We start from the raw sequence: 19,627 nt of genomic DNA, 5'->3' as shown, positions 1-19,627 counted from the left end.
TAGCTAGCCGGCTGCCTCAGGACACCGTGTGGGAGAGCTGCTAGCTAGCCGCCTGCCTCAGGACACCGTGTGGGAGGCTGCTAGCAGGTATTGAAGAACTTTCTGTTCAAGGGGACTTTGTTGTTTTTTTTAGTAAATATGGGGAGTTTATTTATTTTTGTGTGAAATATTTGCTTTTGCTAACCAGTGTGTGAAACGTAATATTGCGTGTGTTCCAGGCAGCTGCCCACAGGAAGGGATTCTGTCCAGAGGCATGGTGGATCCTTGTTGCAATAGACCTTATAGCTGAAATGTTTGATGAGAGCACATGGCAAATGGACTTTGTTGTATGACCAGAGATACCGCATACAATGAGGAGATGCTTGTGTCTCCGCCCTAACAATGGGATTCGTTGTCCACAGAGAGGACGGCGGGCTGTCAATCTCCTGCCTATTTCTTTCTTTGGATTGGTGGAAACATCTTGTTATTTGAATACTTTTTAAAATAGCCAATTGGATAAGGGGTGTTGACATCAACCGCCTATATTCAATGGAGAGTGAGCTGCCATGTTAGCCTCATGTTAGCCTCATGAAAACACCCAGACCGTCTTGAATTTCAACAGGGACAACTCCAATATAAAGTGTTTTTTCTCAAAGTTGCTGAGATTTCACGCGCATCACACTTATATCAGCACACTCCTAACTGCCTAAGCATCACCAAACTGCTATTCGATCAAATAAGCCTCATGTATCAAAATGGCAATTCATTTGTATCTGTACTAAATTCGACAGTCTCTCATCACCATACAACACTCTTCACTTGCTTAATCACTGATGATTTACACAGATTTTGGACGGAGTAAAACCTCTTGCTTCACCTCTTCCTCTCTGGTATGACGTTTGAGAAAATAACATGTCGACGAGTCTTGTCCTTGAGGCAGAACTGAGCGATTTCTGCTAGATGGGCCAGCTGCAAAGTCAAAATTGGCTATATTGTAAAACATTTAATTAATTTAAGGTTATAGTTAGGCATTCGGGTTAGCAGTGTGGTTAAGGTTAGGGTTACGCTTAAAATGTGATTGTATGACTTTGTGGCTGTGCCAGCTAGTGACCACTTTGCAGAGCTGCCTCCAGAACAACAGTCATGACAATAAACGCTAACCTGCGTGAAAATATGGGCACCTGCCCGTTGGCCTGCGTCGCTTCCTGCGCTACTTTGTTCCTGTGGTTTGTATGTTTGTTTGAGTTTTTTTACAAGCATGGTTTTTAAGTTAAAAGTAAAGAAGCAATTGGTATACAGACATAAAGCGTTTTAACTGAATTGTGAAGAGGAATTGACAATGTGTTAACTTGATGACTGAAACGCTAACGATTGAAAACCCCCCAAAAAACAGTCAATTTTGTTGTCTGCCTTTGCGTCACTCTGCCTGCTCAATCCAGACTCTAGAACCGGGCACTTTTCCATCTTGTCACATTTTGGCCTATATACCATTATTAACAGTCCATCAGTAATTGGATGGATGGGTCTCCTACACTGTTGTCATGGAAGACAACAGAAGCCATGGAAAAGGGAGGGCGCATCACTTTAATGTTTGCAACGTCTACTTTCCAGAGGCGGGAGTCTGCTGTGACTCTCTGCAAAATCCAATCGCAACGCACAGACATATCAGCATCCGACCACGGAAGGACCCACATATCTTTCATCCATCATGGAAGAGCAATGCCATTACGTGCACACCTTTAAAAACTTGCTCCCAACTCATCATGTAGCCAGCTTCACGGGGTTCAAATAAGAGACCACTCCCATCAATAGCAATAATCTCCGTCGCTTCCATTGCGCTGAGGAAAACATCACACTGGTAAGATGTGTTATGTTGCGTTTGATAGCGAGGATGAATGTGTTCATTTTTGCTTAGAAATTGGAATTTGTATAATGTAGCATTGGCCTTTTAATTGCGTTTTGACCTCTAAGGACACCTGAGTCATCGTGAAATATAACTAACATCTACTTCCTAAACGTTTTACATTTAGTTGTTTGGGGTTTTTTTTGCAGTGAAATGTCGCCTTGATTGATGCATGACCATAGCATTCTACTGCAGCTGCACGCATGTACTGATTCCGCGGTTAACAACATCATAAACGGTGCCGGTGCCGTCCGTCTCAGCACCAAGGACAGGGCTCGGGCACCGTCGCTGTGGCGTAGTTTAAAAACAAACTGCATGCGCTCCAAAGAGGTGGCAACCTTTCTCACAAGCCGCTCTGGTTTAGTTGAACTGATCGGCTGGGTTGAAATTTCAAATGTAATAAAACAATATTTCTATATTTGTATAACAGTACATTATTATCAATGGATATTGAAACTAATAATTCTGGTTAAAAAAAATATAACCATCAATATTTTCGTTCTAATTTAAGCAGAATTCCTAATGCATAGTAGGCTATCAGATGTAAACTATTACAGTTAATATTTCAATCCTGTAAGTTGATTTCAAAGTTCAGGGGTTGGCAGTTGCAATATTCTTTAGCATATATTAATCAATATTCATATTTTCATTGCTGCATTTACACTCAAGAGAATGTTGAGGCACCTTTTTATCCAGGGACTGTTTATGAATGGTGACTGAGAGTGTGCAATGTGAATTGTAAAACAGCTTTTACAACTTAAACAGATACCTAGTAACAACAGTGACATTTGTTTTTTGCAGGAAGAGAACATGTCTCGTTCCTACCTGTTCTTCCTCTCCTTGTGGAGCTCTGTTATTGTGGTCGGACGCGGTTGTCCTGAACTATGCAACTGCTCCGACAAATACGGACGCCACTTCGCTGAATGCTCCTACAAAGACTTGGTTGACATCCCTGAAAGGCTGCCCCCCAACGTGACCACTCTGAGTCTCACCGCCAACAAAATATCTCTGGTGGAGTCGGGCAGCTTCGACAATGTGACCCAAGTCACGTCCTTGTGGATGGCCCATAACGAGATAGTCACCATGGAACCGGGCACCCTGACTCCCCTGGTCAAGCTGAGGAACTTTGACGTCAGTCACAACAAGATGGTGCATTTCCCCTGGGAGGATCTCCGTCACCTCACAGCCCTGCAGCTGCTGAAGATGGACCACAATGAGATGGTCAGTCTGCCGAAAGACTCCTTCTCTAACCTCAAGGACCTGAGGTCTCTCCGCCTCAACAACAACAGGTTCACCACTATAACGCAGGGGACTTTCGACAGCCTGACCTCCCTGTCTCATCTACAGCTCTATAACAACCCATTCACATGCCACTGCAGGATGGACTGGCTGAGGGACTGGATTCTAAACTCCACCATTACGGTTCCAGAACAGAACTTGATTGTCTGTGAAACTCCAGAGCAGTTGAGAGGAGCGGAGATGGTGAAACTGTCTGAGTCAAAGTGCATGACCCCTAACGTCAGCATAACGGCTGAGCCTGACGTTGAGAACACGACACTCTATGAAGGCACAGTGTTGATCCTGAACTGTGAGATCAAAGGGAACCCAAAGCCAGAGGTTATCTGGAAAATACACACAAACCGTCAAAGTGTAGAGTATCCTCTGTCCACCAAAGATAAAGAATCAGCAGAATCCAATGAATCTAACGAGGATTCTAGAACGACGGACAATCCATTTGAAGTGTTCCGTAACGGCACTCTAGTCATACCGCGCCTTAGTAGCAAGGACAATGGCAACTACAGCTGTACCGCCACCAATGAGTTTGGTAAAGATGACGATTCACTATCAATAGTAGTGGTAGTACCAAAACCACCACCACCTCAACCTGTTGGAAAAGTGATTGACCCACCAGTTATTATTAATGGGGAGAAAATCCCCTCAGTACTTCAACCTGTGATCAAAACCTCCATTAATAACCCTTTTAAACCATTGAATATTCCCCATTTGGAGGGAAAGTACAATATCTTCCCAACCCTTCCTCCCATTGAAGTTGACACTGAGCGTACGGAGCAAGTGCCCAAATATCCATCCCGTGCAACTAGCAAATGTACCTTGACCAGTGAGACACAGTACATCTCCAACCAGGCCTTCAATTTAAGCCTGGAAGATGTCAGGCAGTATACCTTTGACTTTGGAGTCATAGCCTTAGGGGTGTCAGAGACCGAGGCTAAAGTTAGACTCAATCCTCTCCTCCTTCCTAAAGACGACACAGACATCCGTCTCAGCGCCTCAGAAGGGTTCCATTCCATCCACAACCAATCAGAGGTAACCAGGAGAGCCCGGGCGGACTCAGGGCTGTATCTGTGTGTCACCTCAGACCACAGACACTCAGCCATCCAGTGGTCCAGGATGGAAGATGGCGTCAACACCTATCTGTTCCAGGACCTGCGCCCCGGCGCCAACTACTCCCTCTGTCTCACCTACAGAGGAGAGGACTGCGAGGTACAGGTCCTCTTCACCACCAGGAAGAGAGTTCCTAACCTGTTAATCATTATAGTCGTCAGTATCTGTCTCCTCACCGTCTCCACCGTGCCCCTGCTGGGGGCCACCTGCTTCCACCTAGTCTACAAATATAGGAACAAGACGTACAAGCTCATCATGAAGGCTAAAGACCACCAGCATCACATGGAGAGGAACCTAGTGGTCAACTTCAACCTGAGGAACTCGTACGCCGAGTCACAGACGCAGATCACAGCCAGCGAGACGGGGGAGGGAGAGGACGGGGAGTCGGAGAGTGGGGGGGAGAGAGAGGAGGACGTGGAGGGGAGTGGGCTGACCGAGTCATTCACTCTGTCTCAGTACAGAGGGAATCTGGATGAGTGTGAGATGGGGTCAGAGTTCAGCGATAGGTTACCACTCGGGGCAGAAGCTGTTAATATCTCTGGGCAGTACAAAGAGCCACGCCACTGATCCTGTTGTTGTTGTTAGTGTTTGATAGATCGTCTTGACTAGACAGGTTCTAGTCCTCTTCAGTCAGGATCACATGTAATGTAAGTCTCACAGTAACTGTTTATCGATCCCATGAGAGAAGAACCTGTGACCTGTCATTTTTTCAAAATGGCTGCCGTATCAATGACCTGGATACAGTGTAGACAAAGTCATAGGTGCTTCCGCTGTTGAAAGGAAAAGTAAAGAAGGTAGTTTATGTACGCTGTGACGATTATGTAAAAGAAAAAAACATCCTTGTCGTAAAATATTTAAGCCTATTCTAAAAATAGACCCCTCTGCTCTTAACAGTGGCGTTTCCTGAGACTCGTGACAGTTATTCAGTGTAGTCTGTCACAGGCAAGAAGGCAAAAAGCTTTGTAACTGTATCTGAAATGTCTCTTCTTTAAAGTAACAGATGCACTTATGAATGTCTATGTTAATCTATTGTAGGCTATCAATGCTATTTTCTATCTAGAGTGAATGTCTGTTAATCTATTGTAGGCTATCAATGCTATTTTCTATCTAGAGTGAATGTCTGTTAATCTATTGTAGGCTATCAATGCTATTTTTTATCTAGAGTGAATGTCTATGTTAATCTATTGTAGGCTATCAATGCTATTTTCTATCTAGAGTGAATGTCTATGTTAATCTATTGTAGGCTATCAATGCTATTTTCTATCTAGAGTGAATGTCTATGTTAATCTATTGTAGGCTATCAATGCTATTTTCTATCTAGAGTGAATATCTATGTTAATCTATTGTAGGCTATCAATGCTATTTTCTATCTAGAGTGAATATCTATGTTAATCTATTGTAGGCTATCAATGCTATTTTCTATCTAGAGTGAATGTCTATGTTAATCTATTGTAGGCTATCAATGCTATTTTCTATCTAGAGTGAATATCTATGTTAATCTATTGTAGGCTATCAATGCTATTTTCTATCTAGAGTGAATATCTATGTTAATCTATTGTAGGCTATCAATGCTATTTTCTATCTAGAGTGAATGTCTATGTTAATCTATTGTAGGCTATCAATGCTATTTTCTATCTAGAGTGAACGTCCGCTTCACTGTTGCCAACAAACCCTTTAAGTTGTGTGTCACAAGCTATTGTTGTATGTCATTTCATAGTGACCTTTAACCCGGTATTGTGTCAATAATATACAGTACCAGACAAAAGTTTGGACACAAAAACCCTTGAATGAGTAGGTCTTTATTTTTTATTTTTTTTACTATTTTCTACATTGTAGAATAATAGTGAGGACATCAAAACTATGAAATAACACATATTGAATCATGTAGTAACCAACAAAAAGTGTTAAACAATTTAAAATATATTTTAGATTTTAGATTCTTCAAAGTAGCCCCCCCCCTCCCTTTACCTTGAGGACAGCTTTGCCTTGAGGACAGCTTTGCCTTGAGGACAGCTTTGCACACTATGTTTTGTTTTTACATCTAGAGTGAACGTCCACTTCACTGTTGCCAACAAACCCTTATTAAGCTGTGTGTCACAAGCTATTGTTGTACGTCATTTTACAGTGACTTTTAACCTGGTAATGTGTCCATAACATACATGACCCACGTGTCTCTATCTCATACCATTAAAACCCCACTGATGCTCAACTCTTACATTTGAACAGTAAGATAAGTGTTACATTTTGATAGCGTATGGTTAAATGTAAGTGTTCAGATGTGTACATTGCCTCAGTGTTCATCCTCTGCTATATGTGCCTGAAGTAATAAAGTATTGACAAGGAATGCTTGTTCCTTATTGATTTGCAGCTTCCGAACATGGCATGTTATTCGATCTATAGTGAAATGCCAAAAATAGGGGTTGTGGTACCACGAACGAACTGTCTGATTATTGGCTGCTGTAAAATGGGTTTCCATACGCAGTCATCATGGTTCTTGAAAACACGTTTGTTGTTCCCCTGTATTTACTTTAAAACGGTTTTATTCGTTTGAAAAGAAGTCTCTCTTTCAAAATAAGAGTCTTAATCACATTCTCCCACCTGGGAGAAAAACTGTTGATTTTTTTTCACTCTGGATTGTGATGTCAGTTACATTAATTTTTTTGTGTAAATAAATGTATCATTGTTCTTAAATATATTTTGAAAGCAAATATCTCAACCTCTGAAAACTTACCGAAACAACTGATAAAGGGCAGCACATTAAAGGAAGGGGTGGATAGTGGATGCTAAAACAGGATGTGTTCTGTGCATCATAACCAAACACATACAACCGTTAAGATGTTTCACCATAACGACCTTTACCAAAAACTAAATAATAGACCAGCAAATTTTAAAATCAACATTGCAGACAACAATATGACACAGAAAGCAACATACATAGAGATTCACTGCATGTGCAGCTGAACAAGCCAAGGCACTTGACTGCAACCCACAGAAATTACAGGCCTCTACAGTGAACTGCTACCCTGAAGACCAAGCAGTCGGAACATTGGGTTCTATAGAGAGCAGCAGGGTGTCCGTGCCCCATAAACCACATGACGTCAGTCATGACCGTGTGTCATGGTCTCAGTTAGCAGCAGCGTCGGTGGTAGGGCCTGAGGGTGTGGCAGGGCCTGAGGGTGTGGCAGCGCCTGAGGGTGTGGCAGCGCCTGAGGGTGTGGCAGCGCCTGAGGGTGTGGTAGCGCCTGAGGGTGTGGCAGCGCCTGAGGGTGTGGCAGGGCCTGAGGGTGTGGTAGGGCCTGAGGGTGTGGCAGCGCCTGAGGGTGTGGTAGGGCCTGAGGGTGTGGCAGCGCCTGAGGGTGTGGCAGCGCCTGAGGGTGTGGCAGCGCCTGAGGGTGTGGCAGCACTTGCCTCGGCAGCGGTGGGTTTGCTGCTGGCGTCTTTCTTGCTTCCTGCCGCGGCGCTACGGTTCGTTCCGTTCACGAAGCTGTCAGAGGGCTGGAGAAGAAGAAATATGTTTGTCTTGTAGAGTACAGGAAGTTGTCACACACACACACACACACACACACACACACACACACACACACACACACACACACACACACACACACACACACACACACACACACACAGACACAGAAACAGACACACACACACACGAACACACACACACAGAAACAGACACACACACACAGACACACACACACACACACACAGGTTGCTGGCCTGCTTTTATACTCTCTATTTTTCAGTGAGCGACCTGCAGCTGGTAGTGTTTTCTGGACCCCAGTAGAGACGGGTTGTTGACCAGCGTGTAGAGTAACTGCCAGCGTGCCCGCACCCTCCTGCTGTTAACCACCTTGTCCGGTCTCTTCTCCTGATTCACCAGCTGGATCCCTGAAAGGAGGAGGAGGAGGAGGAGGAGCAGGCTGTCAGGGCAGAGCAAGAGACTGACACTGGATGGATGGAATTATTTGGTGATATAAATTCCAGATTGTGTAGTAGTACTAGTAGGTTCAGTCAATGTCATGTCTGGGAAGTGTCTGCGAGGGACCGAAAAGGCCACACCCCTTTTGTGCAAATCCGTGTATGAGTGTGTTATGTCTATAACAACCTTCCTCAGCATCTCGCATCTTCTGCCCAGCACCTCCAGCCGAGGCAGCCTGCAGCACCAGACCACAGAAGGCCTTCATCACAGGGTGGGATTGGCTGACCTCTACCTTCAGGTAGTGGGTGTAGTAACAATAAGCTGTATAAAGGTCAGAGGTCAGGGATTCAGACATATCGAGGGCACATATTCATAAACCAATGTGTTAGGTTTAACCTGTTCACCTGTTTATTTCATAGCAGGTAAAAACATTGATGGATTTGCATCAGGGACATATTTCAGAAATGTTTTTCAACTACGTGGGTTATTGTTAGATGATAATGAACGTGGTCACCAATACATGAGAATACTTTTTCAATGTTCTGGACCATGCTGGTCATGGTCATCTTGTCAGTTCTGTTATAATCTCCCCGGCTGGCAAACCGTTCCTCTCTAGGCAATACATGAGAATACTTTAAATATTGGTGATGGTCAGTCAGTGTCCCGGCTGGCAAACCGTGAGGGCTATGAAATAAATTTGATTTGATTTGATTTTGATTTAAATAGGGTGATGGTCAGTCAGTGTCCCGGCTGGCAAACCGTGAGCAATACATGAGAATACTTTAAATAGGGTGATGGTCAGTCAGTGTCCCGGCTGGCAAACCGTGAGCAATACATGAGAATACTTTAAATAGGGTGATGGTCAGTCAGTGTCCCGGCTGGCAAACCGTGAGCAATACATGAGAATACTTTAAATAGGGTGATGGTCAGTCAGTGTCCCGGCTGGCAAACCGTGAGCAATACATGAGAATACTTTAAATAGGGTGATGGTCAGTCAGTGTCCCGGCTGGCAAACCGTGAGGCTGATGGTTTTGTTTTGGTGACCATGACACCTTTCCTTTGTTTTTTAAAGTCTTTAGTTTGGGCCTTTGGTATTTAATTTATTTTTAAACATATTTATGTATCGCCACCATCTGAACAAAATAATCTCCCTGGACTGGCCAACCAAGAGGTCAAGAGAGACAGAGCTGGCTGGCACTGGACCAAAGTAAGGTTGCTGTCTCCCTTAGGCACATGTCCAGCCAACACGGGTCCTCAAACCCTTTATTTCTCACAGAAACCCACACACTCATTCAGGTTACAGACGATGTAACTAGGACATCTAGACAATATCCGTTCTGTAACAAATGTACCAGTGGCAGGCCTTTCAAAAAAAAATCCTATAGAACTGTATGTTGACGTACCCGGGTCGTAGGATTCAGCAGAGCGGTTGAGGAGGCTATAGAATTCCCTGAACTGTATGTTGACGTACCCGGGTCGTAGGATTCAGCAGCGCGGTTGAGGAGGCTGATGTCCATGCGCCCCAGGTGGATGATGTTATAGAGGGCAGTGATGACCATCCTCCAGATGGCTGCTATCAACCCCACCACGATGTTGATCAGGAAGAGCAGGTAGGTAAGCAGGAACAGACTGCCTCTGGAACAACCCAGCCAATATACATCTACTTAGTTCTACTTTGAATGAATCAATGGTGCTAAGAAAGTACAGGGGGTCCGGGGGCATGTCCCCCTTGAAAAAAAACAACAACTAATTTGAATGTTTTGTCATTTTTTCGTGTTCACATGAAATATACCAAAAAGAAAAGAAACCCCATCTTTCAACTCAAGAAGTGTGTAATCCAGCATTTCCACAAAATCGGTCCTTGGAACCCCAAGGGGTGCACGTTTTGGTTTTTGCCCTAACACTACACAGCTGATTCAAATGATCAACGCTTGATTATTTGAATCAGCTGTGTTGTGCTGGGGCAACAACAAAAAAACGGGAAACCGTAGTGAAATCTATGATGTCACTAGTTCTGAGAAAAAAAAGTTAGAAATAAACAAATAAAATAAAGTGAATCGTTTATAGAGTTCTAGAATCTTAGTACCTGTTGTTCAAGTCTCTTGTCCCAGCATCCTTTTTGATGAAAGCAAACCTGGCTGTCACGTGTTGTAGAGTAATAGTCAGTATCAACGTCACCCACACAGGCCTGGTGAGATCAGATACCACAATATGAAAATAATCCACACAATATGAAAATAATCCACACAATGTGAAAATAATCCACACAATATGAAAATAATCCACACAATGTGAAAATAATCCACACAATATGAAAATAATCCACACAATGTGAAAATAATCCACACAATATGAAAATAATCCACACAATGTGAAAATAATCCACACAATGTGAAAATAATCCACACAATATGAAAATAATCCACACAATATGAAAATAATCCACACAATGTGAAAATAATCCACACAATATGAAAATAATCCACACAATGTGAAAATAATCCACACAATATGAAAATAATCCACACAATGTGAAAATAATCCACACAATATGAAAATAATCCACACAATGTGAAAATAATCCACACAATATGAAAATAATCCACACAATATGAAAATAATCCACACAATGTGAAAATAATCCACACAATGTGAAAATAATCCACACAATATGAAAATAATAGGCTCTTATCCCTGATGAGTATCTCAATCAGTTCAAAGTGTATTGTGGTGATGAGCTCGCTGGTCAAAAACAATTCTGTAAAATGGTGCTTGAAAATCAGATAAAGGCTTCTTGGCAAGAGTATGATTTCATATAAGCAGGCAGGAACAAATGTAGTTCAATTGAAAGATGCACTCACCAGGCCTTGGCAGCGACCTGGAAGAGTATAAGGTTCTGGCCATACAAGATGGGGATGATGATGAGGAATACCAACCACACAAAACAGATGAAGAAGACCAAAGTCTGGAAGACCATTCCTGACAAAATAATATTAAATAGTAAGAGAGGAATCTAGAATAAGAATATAACTGGCATCTTTCATAAAAATTAATTTTTTAAAGTAAGTTTTGAAAGGCATTGAGGTCAGTAGCACACAGAAATGACCAAGGATTCATAATATAATAATATATGCCATTTAGCGGACGCTTTTATCCAAAGCGACTTACAGTCATGTGTGCATACATTCTACGTATGGGTGGTCCCGGGAATCGAACCCACTACCCTGGCGTTACAAGCGCCATGCTCTACCAACTGAGCTACAGAAGGACTGAAGAACTACATGATACAATGGTAAATTGATAATCCTTTAATCAGGGATTGAAACCACGGTGTCAGGTCAGCCTACCTAAAGAGATGACAGCAGCCTGATATCCAGCGAAGCCCATCCAACACACTAGGCCTGTCTGAGACGGACGGATGCTCTTCTGGCAATTATACACCTTGTAAATATCTCCTCTGTACAAGCCCTGGAGGTTCCATCTGATGGTAGAAACATGAAGACACAGAATTACTGACAGGATTATGAAAGGAACACACTTGAAAATATCAGCTTATTTGGTATTTTCCCATTGCTTCTTGAACGTACAAAATAACACAATGTTTGGTGCACTGATATAGTTACTGTGTTAGTGTGTTACTGTGTTAGTGTGATACTGTGTTAGTGTGTTAGTGTGTTACTGTGTTACTGTGTTAGTGTGTTACTGTGTTACTGTGTTAGTGTGTTACTGTGTTAGTGTGTTGTGTGTTACTGTGTTAGTGTGTTAGTGTGTTACTGTGATACTGTGTTAGTGTGATACTGTGATACTGTGTTACTGTGTTGCTGTGTTAGTGTGTTGGTGTGTTACTGTGTTAGTGTGTTAGTGTGATACTGTGTTACTGTGTTAGTGTGTTGGTGTGTTACTGTGTTAGTGTGTTAGTGTGTTACTGTGATACTGTGTTAGTGTGTTGGTGTGTTAGTGTTACTGTGTTACTGTGTTGGTGTGTTGGTGTGATACTGTGTTGGTTTTTTACTGTGTTACTGTGTTACTGTGTTACTGTGTTACTGTGTTACTGTGTTAGTGTGATACTGTGTTAGTGTGTTACTGTGTTACTGTGTTGGTGTGTTGGTGTGTTAGTGCTACTGTGTTACTGTGTTGGTGTGTTGGTGTGATACTGTGTTGGTGTGATACTGTGTTAGTGTGTTAGTGTGTTAGTGTGTTAGTGTGATACTGTGATAGTGTGTTAGTGTGTTAGTGTGTTAGTGTGATACTGTGATACTGTGTTACTGTGTTACTGTGTTACTGTGTTGGCTGATCAAAAGTATTTACCTGTGAAGGATCATGGACCTCATGAGCATGATCAGGGTGAGCATACAGGCCAGGGTCAACCCACACAGGTAACACACTACAAAACATAAGGAACAGGCCAGGGTCAACCCACACAGGTAACCCACTACACAACATAACGTCAACCCACACAGGTAACACACTACACAACATAACGAACAGGCCAGGATCAACCCACACAGGTAACACACTACAAAACATAACATACAGGCCAGGATCAACCCACACAGGTAACACACTACACAACATAACGTACAGGCCAGGGTCAACCCACACAGGTAACACACTACACAACATAACGTCAACCCACACAGGTAACACACTACACAACATAACGTACAGGCCAGGATCAACCACATTTACATTTACATTTAAGTCATTTAGCAGACGCTCTTATCCAGAACGACTTACAAATTGGTGCATTCACCTTATGACATCCAGTGGAACAGTCACACTACAATAGTGCATCTAAAACTTAACAGGGATTACTTATCCTATCCTAGGTATTCCTTGGGTTACCTGTGTGTTACCCACACAGGTAACACACTACACAACATTACGTCAACCCACACAGGTAACACACTACACAACATAACGTCAACCCACACAGGTAACACACTACACAACATAACGTACAGGCCAGGATCAACCCACACAGGTAACACACTACACAACATAACGAACAGGCCAGGATCAACCCACACAGGTAACACACTACACAACATAACGAACAGGCCAGGGTCAACCCACACAGGTAACACACTACACAACATAACGAACAGGCCAGGATCAACCCACACAGGTAACACACTACACAACATAACGAACAGGCCAGGGTCAACCCACACAGGTAACACACTACACAACATAACGAATAGGCCAGGATCAACCCACACAGGTAACACACTACACAACATTACGTCAACCCACACAGGTAACACACTACACAACATAACGAACAGGCCAGGGTCAACCCACACAGGTAACACACTACACAACATAACGGCCAACAACCCAGGTAACACACTACACAACATAACGTCAACCCACACAGGTAACACACTACACAACATAACGAACAGGCCAGGATCAACCCACACAGGTAACACACTACACAACATTAACGTCAACCCACACAGGTAACACACTACACAACATAACGAACAGGCCAGGGTCAACCCACACAGGTAACACACTACACAACATAACGAACAGGCCAGGGTCAACCCACACAGGTAACACACTACACAACATAACGAACAGGCCAGGGTCAACCCACACAGGTAACACACTACACAACATAACGTACAGGCCAGGGTCAACCCACACAGGTAACACACTACACAACATTACGAACAGGCCAGGGTCAACCCACACAGGTAACACACTACACAACATAACGAACAGGCCAGGATCAACCCACACAGGTAACACACTACACAACATAACGGCCAGGGTCAACCCACACAGGTAACACACTACACAACATAACGCCAACCCACACAGGTAACACACTACACAACATAACGTCAACCCACACAGGTAACACACTACACAACATAACGAACAGGCCAGGGTCAACCCACACAGGTAACACACTACACAACATAACGAACAGGCCAGGGTCAACCCACACAGGTAACACACTACACAACATAACGAACAGGCCAGGATCACCCACACAGGTAACACACTACACAACATTACGTCAACCCACACAGGTAACACACTACACAACATAACGAACAGGCCAGGGTCAACCCACACAGGTAACACACTACACAACATTACGTCAACCCACACAGGTAACACACTACACAACATAACGAACAGGCCAGGGTCAACCCACACAGGTAACACACTACACAACATAACAAACAGGCCAGGATCAACCCACCCGATGTCAGTAAATGCAGGACAGACACCCACCTTCCAGACACCAGGTATAGTGAATAACAATCTGGACCACCTCCATCCTGTCCTCTGATAGGACGATACCAAAGCCCTCCAGAAGGAAGGGGAACTTGTCATCTATACCAGCACGGACTATATGGAGGGTGGGGATCACCAGTATTACCAGCAACAGCGCCACCTAGGGGATGGATGACCACATGACTGTTAAGAGTTATTTCTATTAAAACAACTGGCATCTTGTCAGGTTATCTGAAATGTTCACAACCAACCTTTAATGTGGATTGTTGTTGTGTTCCTTTGTTTATTGTTATGTTTTGCTGAAATGTGATGGATTCCTAATTAACTGCAGTATTTATTTACCTGATAAACTGCTATGGACGACACAAATGCTGAGATCGCCAGCTTCAGTGGAAACCGGAATACTACAACAACAATCATGGTAAAACAATGGTATCATTCGAATATTTTTGTGTTAAAAGAAAAAGATTAGCAGACAAAATTGTCAAAAACCCTCCAGACTTTACCTTTCTCTGGTGTGTAGATATAGGACTTGACTGTGTCTTTTATTGTCTCCAACAGTTTGGGTTTATCTGATCTGATAGAGGTACTGAACAAGCACACAATGATGTCAATAACTGCACCGCTGCAGTCATCATTACTTAGTTATTGTCATAGAAAAACACACAGTCTGGTCAGTCAGTTTAGTATCTTGTTTCTCTCATAATAAAACACAGTCTGGTCAGTCAGTTTAGTATCTTGTTTCTCTCATAATAAAACACAGTCTGGTCAGTCAGTTTAGTATCTTGTTTCTCTCATTATAAAACACAGTCTGGTCAGTCAGTTTAGTATCTTGTTTCTCTCATTATAAAACACAGTCTGGTCATTCAGTTTAGTATCTTGTTTCTCTCATAATAAAACACAGTCTGGTCAGTCAGTTTAGTATCTTGTTTCTCTCATCATAAAACACAGTCTGGTCAGTCAGTTTAGTATCTTGTTTCTCTCATAATAAAACACAGTCGGGTCAGTCAGTTTAGTATCTTGTTTCTCTCATTATAAAACACAGTCTGGTCAGTCAGTTTAGTATCTTGTTTTCATCTCTGGTAATAAAACACAGTCTGGTCAGTCAGTTTAGTATCTTGTTTCTCTCATTATAAAACACAGTCTGGTCAGTCAGTTTAGTATCTTGTTTCTCTCATAATAAAACACAGTCTGGTCAGTCAGTTTAGTATCTTGTTTCTCTCATAATAAAACACAGTCTGGTCAGTCAGTTTAGTATCTTGTTTCTCTCATAATAAAACACAGTCTGGTCAGTCAGTTTAGTATCTTGTTTCTCTCATAATAAAACACAGTCTGGTCAGTCAGTTTAGTATCTTGTTTCTCTCATAATAAAACACAGTCTGGTCAGTCAGTTTAGTATCTTGTTTCTCTCATAATAAAACACAGTCTGGTCAGTCAGTTTAGTATCTTGTTTCTCTCATTATAAAACACAGTCTGGTCAGTCAGTTTAGTATCTTGTTTCTCTCATAATAAAACACAGTCTGGTCAGTCAGTTTAGTATCTTGTTTCTCTCATTATAAAACACAGTCTGGTCAGTCAGTTTAGTATCTTGTTTCTCTCATAATAAAACACAGTCTGGTCAGTCAGTTTAGTATCTTGTTTCTCTCATAATAAAACACAGTCTGGTCAGTCAGTTTAGTATCTTGTTTCTCTCATAATAAAACACAGTCTGGTCAGTCAGTTTAGTATCTTGTTTCTCTCATAATAAAACACAGTCTGGTCAGTCAGTTTAGTATCTTGTTTCTCTCATTATAAAACACAGTCTGGTCAGTCAGTTTAGTATCTTGTTTCTCTCATAATAAAACACAGTCTGGTCAGTCAGTTTAGTATCTTGTTTCTCTCATTATAAAACACAGTCTGGTCAGTCAGTTTAGTATCTTGTTTCTCTCATAATAAAACACAGTCTGGTCAGTCAGTTTAGTATCTTGTTTCTCTCATAATAAAACACAGTCTGGTCAGTCAGTTTAGTATCTTGTTTCTCTCATAATAAAACACAGTCTGGTCAGTCAGTTTAGTATCTTGTTTCTCTCATAATAAAACACAGTCTGGTCAGTCAGTTTAGTATCTTGTTTCTCTCATTATAAAACACAGTCTGGTCAGTCAGTTTAGTATCTTGTTTCTCTCATTATAAAACACAGTCTGGTCAGTCAGTTTAGTATCTTGTTTCTCTCATAATAAAACACAGTCTGGTCAGTCAGTTTAGTATCTTGTTTCTCTCATAATAAAACACAGTCTGGTCAGTCAGTTTAGTATCTTGTTTCTCTCATTATAAAACACAGTCTGGTCAGTCAGTTTAGTATCTTGTTTCTCTCATAATAAAACACAGTCTGGTCAGTCAGTTTATTATCTTGTTTTTCTCATAAACTCCACCTGACTTTTGACTTTTTCTCCATTAGAATTAATTTCACGTAGTCTGTGTAGTAGCTGCTCTCCAGGTCCTGAAGCCAAAGAGGATCAGAATCAAACTGTTTAATTTAACACATAAACATTATGGGATGCATGATCTGACAACACTGACCACCTGCAACACTGACCACCTGCAACACTGTATAGAATCAATCATTTGGATGCAGAAAATTCACATTAAAAGAATGTGCGAGGTCGCTAGAACTGGAGCTGTGATCACAACACAGACGGATTAACGACCTCACATGATCTCACCGTCACCAACAGTTTACAGCGAGACAATCCACAGATTACAGTGAAATAAAACACTGCATTGTGTAGACCTTGAGAGAAATAACATTCCTGGGTCATAATCTGTGCAGGGGATATTTTACACTAAATCAAGTCCATTCAAGCTGTTTACCGTAATCAGACCTTTGGTTACAAGTTACGTGGTTAATGTAGTTTCATAACTTTAAAAGTCTCTTGAGGAGCTGTGTTTAGTTTTTACATACTGTAGATATCCCATAAGCATCACGAGCAGGACAATAACCCCAGTGTTTTGACAACCTAAATACAGGCAGTTCAATAACCCCAGTGTTTTGACAACCTAAATACAGGCAGTTCTCATCCAGATATTAGACTAGCAGGACAATAACCCCAGTGTTTTGACAACCTAAATACAGGCAGTTCTCATCCAGATATTAGACTAGCAGGACAATAACCCCAGTGTTTTGACAACCTAAATACAGGCAGTTCTCATCCAGATATTAGACTAGCAGGACAATAACCCCAGTGTTTTGACAACCTAAATACAGGCAGTTCTCATCCAGATATTAGACTAGCAGGACAATAACCCCAGTGTTTTGACAACCTAAATACAGGCAGTTCTCATCCAGATATTAGACTAGCATACAATAACCCCAGTGTTTTGACAACCTAAATACAGGCAGTTCAATAACCCCAGTGTTTTGACAACCTAAATACAGGCAGTTCAATAACCCCAGTGTTTTGACAACCTAAATACAGGCAGTTCAATAACCCCAGTGTTTTGACAACCTAAATACAGGCAGGACAATAACCCCAGTGTTTTGACAACCTAAATACAGGCAGTTCAATAACCCCAGTGTTTTGACAACCTAAATACAGGCAGTTCAATAACCCCAGCGTTTTGACAACCTACATACAGGCAGTTCAATAACCCCAGTGTTTTGACAACCTAAATACAGGCAGTTCAATAACCCCAGCGTTTTGACAACCTAAATACAGGCAGTTCAATAACCCCAGTGTTTTGACAACCTAAATACAGGCAGTTCAATAACCCCAGTGTTTTGACAACCTAAATACAGGCAGGACAATAACCCCCGTGTTTTGACAACCTAAATACAGGCAGTTCAATAACCCCAGTGTTTTGACAACCTAAATACAGGCAGGACAATAACCCCAGTGTTTTGACAACCTAAATACAGGCAGTTCAATAACCCCAGTGTTTTGACAACCTAAAGGATCATGACACTTTGACATCGTTCTCATCAAAACCTTAAAGAGAGACTACAGCGGATGGCAGGTTCATGACTATACACTCCTTGGTCAAAGAGCAGGCTTCCCTCACCTCAGAACCATTAGCCTTGGCACCTTTGACAAACAGTAGTGGGTACTTGATACAGAGGAATCCCAGACAGCCGATCTGTGGGAGACTGGCCAGCAGGGAATAGTACTTATACAGCTGTGGAGACAAGAGAAACATATTGATACAATATATGCCATTTAGCAGACGCTTTTATCCAAAGCAACTTACAGTCATGTGTGCATACATTCTACGTATGGGTGGTCCCGGGAATCGAACCCACTACCCTGGCGTTACAAGCGCCATGCTCTACCAACTGAGCTACAGAAGGACCATACAAAACATACTGATTTTATTTTTTACCAGTTTGTTATGGTTTTAAGATACTATATCATAGAATAAGTTTTAGCTGGAAATATGAACTCTGTTAAATATGACACAACAACAACAACAACAACAACAACAACAACAACAACAACAACAACAACAACAACAAATATGTGCCCCCTCCGTTTTTTTTCTCCCACTTTATATATCAGATGATATTACCTCTGGTGTTTTGGGACAGTCAATCTTCTGCCAGACGAGGACAACAAAGTGGGTCCAGGAGAATAGACTGCCCAGCACATAGCCCAGTTTACTGTGGAGCGTACCACAGGCCAGGAGTGGGTAGTACAGGGCAGGCCAGTAGAAGATGGCGATGATCTTCATGTACTCTTGATAAAATAATTGATATGTTTAAAGATAATGATTAAATCATTCTACCCTGAAACTTAACCATTAGGGAGTATAGTTTATGTAGCATGGATAAGGAATACTTAAAGTATTAAACATAAGTATTAAACATAAGTCCAACTAGGACTGGGAGGGAGAGAAATGTGTGTGTGTGTGTGTGTGTGTGTGTGTGTGTGTGTGTGTGTGTGTGTGTGTGTGTGTGTGTGTGTGTGTGTGTGTGTGTGTGTGTGTGTGTGTGTGTGTGTGTGTGTGTGTGTGTGTGTGTGTGTGTGTGTGTGTGTGTGTGTGTGTGTGTGTGTGTGTGTGTGTGTGTGTGTGTGTGTGTGTGTGCTAAGAAAAAACAGAGAACAATTACACTGTGTTTGAACAGACCTGGCTAGAACTCTGAGGAACTTATGAGGACAGGAGTACTTCTCAAGGTCTCCCTAACCTC

General features: G+C 42.1%; 2 protein-coding genes across 5 annotated transcripts; one reads left to right on the top strand and one right to left on the bottom strand.

Moving 5' to 3' along the window:
* The first annotated feature begins 229 nt into the window (after positions 1-229).
* LOC124026366 (immunoglobulin superfamily containing leucine-rich repeat protein 2-like) lies at positions 230-5,064 on the top strand. 2 transcript variants are annotated; one of them, XR_006837278.1, is made up of 2 exons: positions 230-869; positions 1,591-1,837. XR_006837278.1 is itself a non-coding variant. In XM_046339388.1 (2 exons), the coding sequence occupies exons 1-2, from the start codon at positions 813-815 to the stop codon at positions 4,850-4,852; spliced, it is 2,226 nt and encodes a 741-aa protein (XP_046195344.1). In that variant the 5' UTR covers positions 530-812; the 3' UTR covers positions 4,853-5,064. The 2 variants fall into 2 exon arrangements, 1 of the variants encoding a protein (XP_046195344.1); XM_046339388.1 differs by lacking the exon at positions 1,591-1,837 and adding an exon at positions 2,684-5,064 and having other exon boundaries at positions 530-869.
* Positions 5,065-7,115: 2,051 nt separating this feature from the next.
* LOC124026364 (receptor for retinol uptake stra6-like) lies at positions 7,116-19,378 on the bottom strand. 3 transcript variants are annotated; one of them, XM_046339386.1, is made up of 15 exons: positions 19,009-19,378; positions 18,505-18,618; positions 16,878-16,945; positions 14,975-15,057; positions 14,811-14,872; positions 14,466-14,628; positions 12,519-12,594; positions 11,558-11,691; positions 11,072-11,189; positions 10,297-10,398; positions 9,682-9,845; positions 8,397-8,531; positions 8,043-8,179; positions 7,474-7,780; positions 7,116-7,437 (listed from the first exon to the last, which is right to left on the bottom strand). In XM_046339386.1, the coding sequence occupies exons 1-15, from the start codon at positions 19,168-19,170 to the stop codon at positions 7,409-7,411; spliced, it is 1,854 nt and encodes a 617-aa protein (XP_046195342.1). In that variant the 5' UTR covers positions 19,171-19,378; the 3' UTR covers positions 7,116-7,408. The 3 variants fall into 3 exon arrangements, with proteins under 3 accessions (XP_046195342.1, XP_046195343.1, XP_046195341.1); XM_046339387.1 differs by having other exon boundaries at positions 7,618-7,780; positions 19,009-19,377; XM_046339385.1 differs by having other exon boundaries at positions 7,116-7,780; positions 19,009-19,377.
* Positions 19,379-19,627: the final 249 nt, after the last annotated feature.

Source organism: Oncorhynchus gorbuscha, unplaced genomic scaffold (assembly GCF_021184085.1).
Source record: "Oncorhynchus gorbuscha isolate QuinsamMale2020 ecotype Even-year unplaced genomic scaffold, OgorEven_v1.0 Un_scaffold_2697, whole genome shotgun sequence".
In the NCBI taxonomy this organism is placed as follows: Eukaryota; Metazoa; Chordata; class Actinopteri; order Salmoniformes; family Salmonidae; genus Oncorhynchus; species Oncorhynchus gorbuscha.
This window is presented reverse-complemented; position numbering and strand designations above follow the sequence as displayed.

What these genes read in the sequence shown, in the direction of transcription:
- LOC124026366 (XM_046339388.1), top strand. Translation starts at nt 813, where the DNA reads ATGATTTACACAGATTTTGGACGGAGTAAAACCTCTTGCTTCACCTCT. An exon ending in GCTTCACCTCTTCCTCTCTG is followed by an intron (nt 870 to 2,683) that starts GTATGACGTTTG and finishes TGTTTTTTGCAG; the next exon opens with GAAGAGAACATGTCTCGTTC.
- LOC124026364 (XM_046339385.1), bottom strand. Translation starts at nt 19,170, where the DNA reads ATGAAGATCATCGCCATCTTCTACTGGCCTGCCCTGTACTACCCACTC. An exon ending in CGTCCATAGCAGTTTATCAG is followed by an intron (nt 14,629 to 14,810) that starts GTAAATAAATAC and finishes TCCATCCCCTAG; the next exon opens with GTGGCGCTGTTGCTGGTAAT. An exon ending in GATGCGAGATGCTGAGGAAG is followed by an intron (nt 8,180 to 8,396) that starts GTTGTTATAGAC and finishes TCCTCCTTTCAG; the next exon opens with GGATCCAGCTGGTGAATCAG.